Consider the following 12,205-nt stretch of genomic DNA (forward strand, 5'->3'; position numbering starts at 1 on the left):
CCCTCTACTCCCTTATGTCGTCTTTGTACTCCCATATATCCCCGTACCCTTCTACATATCCCCTCTACTCCCTTGTATCGTCTTTGTACTCCCATATATCCCCGTACCTTCTACATATCCCCTCTACACCCATATGTGGTCTTTTTTTCTCCCATATATCCCCGTGCTCTTCTACCTACACCCTCTACTCCCTTGTATCGTCCTTACACTCTTATATTTTCCTCTCTTCTTATAATACCCTTAATGAATTTGCAGGACAACGGTCTCGGAAGTTCCTTGGTAAAATCACGGAGCAAGCGATCTTACCATCACAGTCATTCAAAGAAGTTATCAATAAAAGACCTTGCTCTTGAGCTGGCAAAAAACATGTAAGTAGCATTATTCTAAAAACATAAGATTGCATCTTTAGTACTACTTTAAATAGATAACTTGCCACTGTACGTTAAGAGCTGTAACACTTATTTCTGTTTTAGACATGATCGCAAAGTCAAAGTTACGTATTACTGCGAAGAGACCGCTCACGTTTTGTCAATTTTTTTTTTTTTTTGGGGGGGGGGGGGGGGGGGGAGAGCCATCTTTTCCCTTGCAACTTCAGGTCAACTTAAGTGTTATTTGTCGCCATCTCATCTGCATCTGCGTTATTTGCTAGTTTTCAGGGCGCTTGCCCAGAATTTACTCTACCTGGGCCTCCTCCTCCTGATTTCTCTCAAGCTAATTAGCCATGCAGGCCGTTTTATTTTTGAAATCTGTTTTCTACTGGTAATAGTTAAGTTGTATGTTTCTATTGTGGGCTAATTGCTAATTCTAAATGACAGCTGTCTTTAGAATCTGTTCCTCCTTTTCATCTTTTCAGCTGCTGAAGATGATCATTAATGAGCAGCATGACCTGGACAAAGCCAAGGAGAGTGTTTATATTCTTCAGAAAGGTTTGCTTTTCGTATTCTTCGGCCCCTAAACAAGGGTTTTTCACCACTAGACCACGTTAACACTGGTTATTAACCATGCACAAAGAAGTCTATGAGATACCGTAAATCCTCTATTAAGCCCCCCACCCCCCTTCCCCTTTTCAGGGGAAGAAAGTTAATAAGTCCCCCTCCCCTCCCCCCTTAACTATTCTTTACTAATAAATGATAGACTGGATTAATCAATCACGGCTGTAAAACTTCGTGTGGACTGATCCGGGATGGTTTTATTATTTACCAACTGGAAGCCGTCGGATTTGATTCTAATCTTCGGCTACATGACCTAAAACTTCTTGTACTTGAGCTTTTCCACTTTGTAGTCTAGTTCTTTATGGAGAACCGATACCATCGTCGTTTCTAAATTAACTGAGCCCCTCCTTATCAAATAGGTCCCCCGTCTCTATTAAGCCCCCCCCTCACCCCCCTAAAATGGGCTTGAAATAAAAAAGCCCCCGGGGGGCTTATTAGTCCCAGTTACTAAGCCTAGGATGTTAACTTTGCCATCAAAGCCGAAAACTTGAATGACCACCTTAGTGTCCTCTTTTCTGTTCTCATGCCAAACTTGCGTTTAGACTCAATTTTATTATAAAACCATTTTTTACAAGTCTGTCAAGGTGGGCACTAAGATCACTTCACTGTACATAACACACAACTTTCAAGAGTAGGTTGTTTGATGACTTCCGGGGAAGTGTAGTTAAGAGTTTCATAGGTATCTAAAAAAATGTTTTGTTTTGAATCGGGCCGAAGCTCATTTGAGTTTTCGATCTTGTTTAAAGGCACTCTAATAAAAGCTAATAAAAATGACAAACAAACATAGTCCAAGTTAGACCAAAGTGATTTAAAATCGTGACCAAAGACCTGACATTGAAAAATACTAGACAGAAATGGAAGTTAGTCGTCCGGAGTTTGACGCGCGTACCGCGGTCACATTACCTCCAATATATAGAACACTTGGTAAAGATAACTGACGTTTTATTATTTAATATTCTGTTACGAAGTTATCATCAGACACACAGTGTCTATTTCTTGCAGATAGCTGCACTTACATCAAGTCTATTGGTAAGCCTGTGACTCACAACAATAGGTACTATACGTATGGAGCATGGATGAAAGATCCGTTAGGAATCATGGGTACAGAGACCATATTCGTTATGGCGAACTACTACAGTAACAACGTGCTTGAAGAGTTTGAAAACATGGAAATGTTCAAAGCAGGCGTCGCTCGTAAAAAGTACAAACTGCCCTACAACTGGGACGGAACAGGAGGAGTGGTGTATGGACCTTACCTTTACTACAACAGGTAACACGTTATTTATATTCGTTTAATTTGATCGAGTATGTCCAACGGAAAAACAAGGGCTTAAAGGATTATTTCTTATTACTGTGATCATCACTTAAACAGGTCGCATATCAAAACATCAAAGGTGTCGTTTCATGCCTGGATCATTTTTTTGAAACTTAATTCCGGGCGCTCATTATAAAAATTCGGTGATGGATACCAGTTTACTAAAGTAGTAATCATCTACTAGTTAGGGAAATCAACATCATGACCTCGTCTCTAATTGGCTAGCTTGCCAAGATGATTGTATCGAGACATATGCACTGTTAAAAACCTATAGTACTTTCACATGACGCGCGTACTAGACATGATTACCCTTAGAAATCATGCACCGCGGTGATATATGACATGATTACTTATGACCTTGAGTGTCCTGAACATAATTATTGTATAATCTGCAGCTAGATGACGTCCCAAGCGCTGATTTCGAAAATTCACTGTACGCTTTCGGCCAATCAGCAAAAATATAGTGAGTTAAATGTACAATAATAACAGATAGTGTTTTTGTCGGTTTTGTTATGACAGAGTGGGTACGAACAACGTTGTCAAGTACAATCTGAGGACTGAGCGTGAGGAAAAACAGATAGGCTTGCCTGGTTCAGCGAGGAAGACCTATTACCAGTGGGGTGGCTACAGTCAAGTTGATCTGGCGGTTGACGAACACGGGTTATGGGCCTTATGGGGCTACAGTAGTAACAGCTACAAACTGAGAGTGCAAATGATAGATGTTAATAGAGGGTACTTAACCCACGCCTGGAACTTAAATACAGGTACTACATACGCCTTAAGAGCTCCTTGAGCTAAAGACAAAATGCCATGAAGTATTACCGGGGCTTTTGGAACTTGTTAGATTCGTTAATAAACTAAACCATTGCTATAACCTACCTGTTAGTAAACGGTCAACATCATCCCTTCCTTACTCAAATGCGCATCCTTTGTTCTAAAACTGAATATCTTTTAATTTCGCAAGTCTTTGTTACTCAGTTGAATGACTATAAGTGGGCATATATTTTAATTATCTCACTCCGAGTTTCCATTTAATGTTATTTTGCAGAAGTTATGAGCTCAATGGGAAATGCTTTTGTGGCCTGTGGAGTGATTTACTGTATCGACAACTATAACTCAAAGTCCACGACCATCAACTTTGCTTACGTTTTGTTAGCCGGTTATACTCAGAAAACTCCATACAAACCCTTCTAATTTTGGGGGGGGAGTCGTCCCAAAAAAAATTAGAAGGGTTTTTATGGAGTTTTCTAAGCATAACTGGGCTACGATCTCAGAGACAATTTGCCCCGAAATGCTCATTTTTGGCAAGTAGGCCTCTTGGACATTGTTCTTTCAGAATGTCCTGACAAATCCCATAATTTCAGAAATTTCATTTTTGTGACGTCACACTTTAGTACTCTATTGTTATTGTGAAAGGTTTGAACCCAGGAGTTATTTCAAGAGGTTGAGTTTGATCGTCCGGGTGAACGTAGTCCTGAATAGGACTGTTGTTGTTGACAGTGACTGACGTTTCGACAACCTGTGCGGTAGTCATCTTCAGAGTCAAAGTGAGTTGTATCACGTCAGTTGATGGTATTATACTCTGGTTATTGATCTGATTGGTCAATTATGTAACGATGTTATTGGTCGTCTGTCAGTTAAGCCGTGATGTTATTGGCCATAAAAACTCGTAATCAGAGATTGGTGCGTTTCGATCCGTCTATTGTCACAGTTAAACAGTCGTTTATTGTTAGTCAAATTGTCAGTTCTCCAGTTGTTCTCTCGTAGTTAGTTTTGCTTGATCTCGTCAATAAGTCGTTTGTACGGCGCTGGTAACTGTTGGCTACGATTCAGTTCGAATTCAGTGGCGTTTGTTCTAAGTTAGTAAACCAGCTTTCTAAAGTAAGACGTTGATAGTAGTCTGTAGAATACGTTATATATGTCGCAGAGTCCCAGTCAATTTGATGTTTCGTCTTTAAATGGTGCTCAGCAATGTGATTGTTGACGTCACCATTCCTCGTCGCGCGTTTGTGTTCGGTCAGTCGCGTGCTTAGGTTTCTGCCGGTTTCACCAATGTAAGAAGCCTGGCAGTCGCAGCATTTGATCTTGTATACTGCTCCCTGTCTGTCCTCCGGTTTGTCTTTGTCCTTGACATTAGTAAGCAGTCGCCGTAAAGTGGTTATCGGTTTGTGCGCAACACGTATATTGTAAGGTTGTAATATACGCGCAATAGTTTCAGAGGTGCCTCTGATGTACGGTGTAGTCGCTGTCGTAACAGGTCCAGAGTTGGTGTTGTAATTGTTCTTACAAAAAACGTTGTTAAGATAATCAGTCTCGTCTTGTAGGCTGTCAGGTGAGTCGCTAACTAGTTGCGCTCGTCGTCGTCAGAGTCCGGATAGTAGTAGCCTTGTGAGAGGTCGGGTTGTACGAAGAGTGGTCTAGTAATCGGTCGGTATGTGTCGGTTTTCTGTAAATAGTCGTTTTTAGTTTGTTGTTGTCGTGAGCGACTAAGCAGTCTAGAAAAGGTATCTTACCATTTTCTTCGATCTCCTTGGTAAACTGTATGTCCACGTTCTGCCTGTTAAGGTGTTCGTGAAAATCGTCGATTCCGTGTTTGTGTACGGCGGTGAATGTGTCGTCAACGTAACGTAACCAAAGAGGTACAGTTCGCCTGTAGGTAGCTAGGGCTTGTTCCTCGATGTTTTGCATGACAATTTCTGCTACAACAACAGAAACTGGAGAGCCCATAGCTGTACCATGTAACTGTTTGTAGTGTTTGCCGTTGTACTGAAAGTACGTCGAAGTTAAACAGAGGTTTTTTACATCCAGTGGAAGAAGACAGTTAAAAACATCACAAGTTGACTCAAAACTCTGTCAGCTTCAGCTGTCAAAGTAAACAACTTTCAAGAAAAAGTAAACGTTAGCCTGCGATCATTGAAAACGAGTAAATTGTCAGCGGATAACTTCAAAAAAATACTGGACCTTGAAGCTGACATCCACGCCACATCGCCAAACGAAAAGAAGCGGGCCTTTATTCGGGAGACTGATTTATTTCTCAGATAGCTTGCAATGCAGCTGTATTTTTGGGAGCGGGAAAAGCTGCTTGCTATCTTTATGTTGTCTATGTTCGTAATGCCGTGGCTGCCATCTTGAATTTGATTTTGTTGCTGAGAAAGATTGCAACTGGGGAGAGCAGCATCCCTTGGAATAGATCGTTTAGGGCGAAAACAGAAGATGGAGTAAGTGGTGGCCAACTCCCGCCTATTTTTTATAATTCAACATGGCGTTATGCGAGCAGAACGTCATAATGCGTACCCCAAAGAAAACGCCTACAATACACTGAGCTACAGATTCTTCTATCTATATCGTTATTTTACTGTAAATGCACGGTAAAGTGAATCGCCGAGATCGACGTTGGGGGCTACATATGTACCGCTAAAACTTTCTTTTTTAAAATGAGGATATGATCGTCGCAATGGTAATTGTAATTCAAGCAATTGCAAATTAACCCGAAAAAAATTACGGCACTTTTAAGGAAGATATGATCGTCGCAGTGGTAATTCATGCAATATAAGCAATTGAAAATTACTGAAAACGGAGGACGGTGACTTTAAAGACGCCCTCTGCTATGACGGCTTTAGTACCTAATCAAAACAAATTTCGGCAACAGTCTGCTTTTACTATTAATCGATGAACTTGTTTGTTTAAAATGTAAAATTCAAAAGTTTCTTATGGGGAAAATTAAGCACACTCAGAACACAAAAATTGGGCAAACAAGGTCAAAGATAAATAATTAAATACGTTGGGGACGCTTTGAACTTTGGTGGAAAACTATTTGCATAAACTCTTATTTTTATGCTAATCTGCCATGGACAGACAAAACAATTTTCTAACTGATCTACACATAAATACAATATAAATTACTTTCAAAAATAATAATAATAATATCTCCCCCACTGGCTACTGACGAATTATACTTATACAAAATGTCAAAATCAAGAAGTCCTTTTGCCGATATGCGTGTTCAAAACAACTTTTTAGTATTCAAAAATTATGAGAAAATAACAGCTCTCTTCAATGGCCTAAATGTCCTATGTATAATTCCTTTACTTTACGAAACTGGTATGACACGCGTGATCGAAAATTTTGAGTCAGCATCATCAGTTGTAAATTCTCTCAGACAGCGTAAATAATCGGTCTAATTGTTGAGTTTTAACTTCATGGCCAAGTTGATCAGAACGTGACGCGTCCAGCTTGCGTAACTGGCGGGATTCTTGATTCGGCGGCGAAGTGACCGGCGAAAATCCCAATTTGACTGGCTCCCACGCCAAAAAGTAACTCCCCCACTAATACCACCAGCTACGCAGGTTGCGTCCATCTCTCCAGCACCGACTTCACCGCGTTGCGATCTCAAGTTTCGCGCGAATAAGTGCGTTTCGTTAATGCCTAAATAGCATTAATCAGTCTAAACTAGAACAAGAAAAAGTTCGCATTTTTAAACAATGAATGGTGGTGGACAAAACAAACAACTGAAGGCAATAAAAAGGTTAACTCAGCCAAGAAAATCATTCACTTGGCAAGTGTGCCTCAAGTGAGGTGGATCAAGAAAATTTGCTGATAGACCCTGATAGGGAAGAGAAGCTTTGGAAGAAATTGGTAAGAAAATAAGCCTTAAGTCTTAGACTTCACATTGTCCTTCGAAACTAATTATTTTTCCTTTGCAGATTCGGAGTGATTTTCTCTGAAGATGTTTCGATCGTGTTCACTGTTTTTCCTCTTGCTTGTCCTTATACTGGTAAGTTTACTGCTGAGTTATGTGAGGTTATTATCCCCTTGTCAGTTTCCTGATAGGCTATTTTCACGATGACATCATTTGACTACAACTTCCAGAATTCATTTCGCTTTTGTTTTTCTATTTAAATTTGTCAAGCCCACTGATTGTTATAAGAATCAATAACCCTAATTTTACAATGAAAACAACAAAGCTTAAGAACTCTGCTAACTGTTAACAAATGATGCCATCATGCAATTGTCTTATTGTCCCCCTTTTATACCCTATATCGCCTGTACCCTCCTGTCCCTCCCTAGCACCAGGTTTCTCCTTGTTTTCCCTCCAAAACTTCCCTGTATCCCCTATGTAGTCCATGTTCCCCATGTATATATCCTTGTTCTACTATTCTTCCTACTGGGGCCCGGTTTCTGAAACGGCCGATGAGCGCAAATCCAGGATTAAAATTTTACTCCGCGATTGCTTTTTACTTAGAATACTTAAGTTCATGTTGTGTTGTCCTTACTAGATCTCAGAGTGATAGCACAACAATACTTGATGTTTTATGCTCCCATTACTTTTTCGTAGACGAAAGGCCTAGTTATAAAATTTGTCTTATTCTTGAATTAAACCAACTTAACCATCCTTCGAGGAACCTTGCCAATTACTCCCGTGTATTCCCACTCCCATCTTCATGCAGTCTTCTCACTTATATTCTCCTTCTACTCAATATGAATTAGCCCCGTATCCTTCTACATATTCCCTCTACTCCCTTGTATCGTCTTTGTTCTCCCATGTATCCCCGTGCCCTTCTACATATCCCTTCTACTCCCTTGTATCGTCTTTGTTCTCCCATGTATCCCCGTGCCCTTCTACATATCCCTTCTACTCCCTTGTATCGTCTTTGTTCTCCCATGTATCCCCGTGCCCTTCTACATATCCCTTCTACTTCCTTGTATCGTCTTTGTTCTCCCATGTATCCCCGTGCCCTTCTACATATCCCCTCTACTCCCTTGTATCGTCTTTGTTCTCCCATGTATCCCCGTGCCCTTCTACATATCCCTTCTACTCCCTTGTATCGTCTTTGTTCTCCCATGTATCCCCGTGCCCTTCTACATATCCCCTCTACTCCCTTGTATTGTCTTTGTTCTCCCATGTATCCCCGTGCCCTTCTACATATCCCTTCTACTCCCTTGTATCGTCTTTGTTCTCCCATGTATCCCCGTGCCCTTCTACATATCCCCTCTACTCCCTTGTATTGTCTTTGTTCTCCCATGTATCCCCGTGCCCTTCTACATATCCCTTCTACTCCCTTGTATCGTCTTTGTTCTCCCATGTATCCCCGTGCCCTTCTACATATCCCCTCTACTCCCTTGTATTGTCTTTGTTCTCCCATGTATCCCCGTGCCCTTCTACATATCCCTTCTACTCCCTTGTATCGTCTTTGTTCTCCCATGTATCCCCGTGCCCTTCTACATATCCCCTCTACTCCCTTGTATTGTCTTTGTTCTCCCATGTATCCCCGTGCCCTTCTACATATCCCTTCTACTCCCTTGTATCGTCTTTGTTCTCCCATGTATCCCCGTGCCCTTCTACATATCCCCTCTACTCCCTTGTATCGTCTTTGTTCTCCCATGTATCCCCGTGCCCTTCTACATATCCCTTCTACTCCCTTGTATCGTCTTTGTCCTCCCATTTATCCCCTTTCTTTTCTACCTACACCCTCTACTCCCTTGTATGGTCCTTGCACTCTTATATATTCCTATGGTTTCTTACATATCCTCTCTACTTCCTTGTATCTCTCTTCTGATAATACCTCTAATGAATTTGCAGGACAACGGTCTCGGAAGTTCCTCGGTAAAACCACGGAGCAAGCGATCTTCTCATCATCCTCATTCGACGAAGTTATCAATAAAAGACCTTGCTCTTGAGCTGGCAAAGAAACATGTAAGTCGTAAATTATTTTTAAATATTAAATTTACATAGCACTTCGAGTACTACTGTTAGTGGTGTTATGAGCTGTAACACTTATTTCTTTCTTCTTCATATACTGTAGTTAAAGTTTATTTATTACAGTGAAGAGCCTCTTTACGTTGTAGGGAGGGGGTTGGGGGAAAGTTTGTGTCACGTTTTGCGCATAGTTTTTTTGGAGGCAAAGTCATATTTGCCGTTGCAGTTTCAATTAAACTCAACTGTTATTTGTCGCCTTCTCAACGGCATCTACCTTATTCCCTTAAGTTTCCAGGCCTTATTATCACTTATCGGAATTTACCCCACCTAGGCCTCCTCACTGACTTTTCAGCACGGTAATAACATTTCATGTGTCTCGCGCTACAGCCATGCAGGCCGTTTCACTTTTTCGAAGTATTTTTTTTAAATGTTGATAATAAGTTGTTTTTTTTATGTTGCGGGCATTTGGGAATATACTCATCTATGGTTAATTCTAAATGACAGCTGTCTTAATGATCCGTTCATCCGTTTCACATTTTCACTTGCTGAAGATGATCATCAATGAGCAGCATGATCTGGACAAAGCCAAGGAGAGTGTTTATATTCTTCAGAAAGGTTTGCTTTTCTTTCCTTCGTCATCCAAACAAGGTTTTTCATCACCACTAGCGTTAGTACTGGTTATCAACCACGGAAAAAGAATTCTATGAGACACATCATGCGCGAATTGTGACGGTCCCAATTACCAAGTCATGGAACTGCAAATGGGAGCGAGATCAAACAGTTGATGTTAACTTTGTCAGTAAAGCCGGAGGTGTTCAATGACTACATCTTAGTGTCCTTCTGTTCATCAGACACGCCGAACGGGCGTTTAAAATCGGTTTTATTATAAAACCATTTTAATAAAAAGGTGGACCGCTAAGATCACTATCACTTCACTGTACATAAAACACTAAAATTTCAAAAGTAGGTTGTTTGAAGACTTAAGGGGAAGTGTACTCGGGGGGGGGGGGGGGGGGGGACTCCGCATATGAAAGGGGTGGGGATGCTCGTCGGAAATTTTGAATTAAACCCCTAAAGAAGACCGATCTGCGCGGAGCCCGAGCTTTTTTTGACCCCTAAAAGAGACCATGTTAAAACACAGTCAATATATATATTTTTATACTTTTTCGCGTGCAACCCTAAACAAGACCTTCACGGCTAAATATGATAACGTTTTGCCCAGAACACCCTAAGAGAGACCGAAATCCGAAATTTATACCCTAAGCGAGACGACGAGCATCCCCACCCCTTTCATATGGGGAGTACCCTCCCCCCGGGAAAGTGTAGTTGAGAGTTTCAAATGGAGGCCCGTTCTTACTGTGCATACAGCCTTGATATTTCGAGAACATAACAAACGTTGTGAGTGACTCTTTACAACATCTTATATGAGGCGATGCCGCGATGCCCAGAATCACCTAAAAACAGTCATAATATCACTCAAGACATTGTTACTAAACAGGATGAAGTATACGTGTACTTAGGCGAGTGAGAGTTAGGAAGAGCTTTGATTTAAATTCACAGAAGTACCACTTTGCGTTTTAAAAGAGTACTTAACTTTTTAAATATTTTTTATCCCTTTGCACGTGCAATCAATTGTGTGATCTCGTACTATAAAGAATTGATTTATTATTTTATTATCATTTTGCCACTGATACAATAGTTAAATATATATATAAAATTAAGAAAACGATGAGGCGAGGGAACCCAAGGAAGCCAATTATGAATAGGATCACCTTTAAAAATATGCTATCTAATTAATAAATAAAAAACTGACATCGGCAAGACAATTTAACTAAGCACATACAATTTCTTTACAACGTAGAAAATAATCAGTAAATAGGATAAGAATAGATAAGGCTGAACGTGTAAGTGCAAAAACGAAAAAGAAAAGGTGAGAAAAATAATAATGCAAGAATAACGAGAAAAAAACGAAAGAAGCGAAAAACTACACCGCAAGCAATGAGTGAGCTAACGTGTGCTTATACCAACAAAAAATGACTAACGGACATCTTTCTTATGGTGGCTGACGATTCTATGCCTCAGTGTTGCTGTCACCACAACAGTAAGTTTAAACTGAAATTTTCTTTAATTGCAGATAGCTGTACCAACATCAAATTGGTTGGAAAGCCTGTGACGCACAATGCTCGTTATTATACTCAGGGCGCCTGGATGAAAGACCCGCTCGGTATCATGGGTGCCGAGACCATATTCGTCATGAAGTCCTATGGTTCAACAAATGTGCTTGAGGAATTTCAAAACATGGACACGTTCAAAGCAGGAATAACCCGAAAGACCTACAAACTGCCTTATAACTATGATGGAACAGATGCAGTAGTGTATGGACCATACCTCTACTACAACAGGTAAGAGTGATACATCATAATTCCTTACAGACCAAAATTCAGAAGAATAAGTTAAGAAATACAGTTTCTCATGTCTCTTATCACGGCTAACGAGTGTAAACTTTTACGTTAAGAAAGCTACCTTATTTAGTTGTTGTGGAAAGAAATAGAAAAACGAATTTTCAACCCAAAAATTCTGGATTAAGAGTAATCATAAGAAACGTACGCAATACAAGTGTACACCACCATAAGCAATCCTGTGAACTACTTATCACTACATTGAGGAAGAGTCGTGTATGATTGATAATTAAAAATAAAGGAAAAATACACTGTGCGCAAAACATTCTTGTCTTGTCAATTGACTGACAGAGAAAGTTCATCCTACATCGTCAAGTACAATCTCCATACTGAGAGAGTTGATGCCCAGATATCCTTAAGTGGTTTGTCGCCGCGAAAGAACGGCTACCAGTGGTGTGGAGGCTACTGTGCGGTAGACCTGGCAGTTGATGAACAGGGACTGTGGGCACTTTGGGGGGATACGGGCAACAGCTACCGACTGTACGCATCTAAAATTGATGTGTCTAAAAATGCAGTAACCTACACTTACGGTCTGTCTACAGGTAGGTAAATTTATTTTAATTGCTTTTTTTCTTTATTAAAAGAACGCGTTGAACTTTCTTTATTATAATCCTTCTATTTTTTTTTAAAAAAAGGTTAGTAACCGTGTTAAGGTTGCGTTATTAACAAGAGACAAAAGAACTCATTCCTTTCTCTTTAAAATAATGAACTTTATCGTACTCGTTGTCTGTTTCAGGGTTTA

General features: G+C 40.3%; 1 protein-coding gene across 1 annotated transcript in view; it reads left to right on the forward strand.

Moving 5' to 3' along the window:
- Window positions 1–808: 808 nt before the first annotated feature.
- The window catches only part of LOC140932424 (uncharacterized), an 11,861-nt gene continuing 464 nt past the window's right edge, over window positions 809–12,205 (forward strand). Inside the window, exons 1-8 of the mRNA XM_073382038.1 lie at window positions 809–926; window positions 1,947–2,262; window positions 2,827–3,071; window positions 3,356–3,458; window positions 7,011–7,081; window positions 9,509–9,619; window positions 11,139–11,406; window positions 11,755–12,005. Of these exons, the coding sequence (XP_073238139.1) occupies window positions 809–926; window positions 1,947–2,262; window positions 2,827–3,071; window positions 3,356–3,458; window positions 7,011–7,081; window positions 9,509–9,619; window positions 11,139–11,406; window positions 11,755–12,005 (1,483 nt within the window). The remainder of the gene's footprint in view (window positions 927–1,946; window positions 2,263–2,826; window positions 3,072–3,355; window positions 3,459–7,010; window positions 7,082–9,508; window positions 9,620–11,138; window positions 11,407–11,754; window positions 12,006–12,205) is intronic.

Source organism: Porites lutea, chromosome 1 (assembly GCF_958299795.1).
Source record: "Porites lutea chromosome 1, jaPorLute2.1, whole genome shotgun sequence".
In the NCBI taxonomy this organism is placed as follows: Eukaryota; Metazoa; Cnidaria; class Anthozoa; order Scleractinia; family Poritidae; genus Porites; species Porites lutea.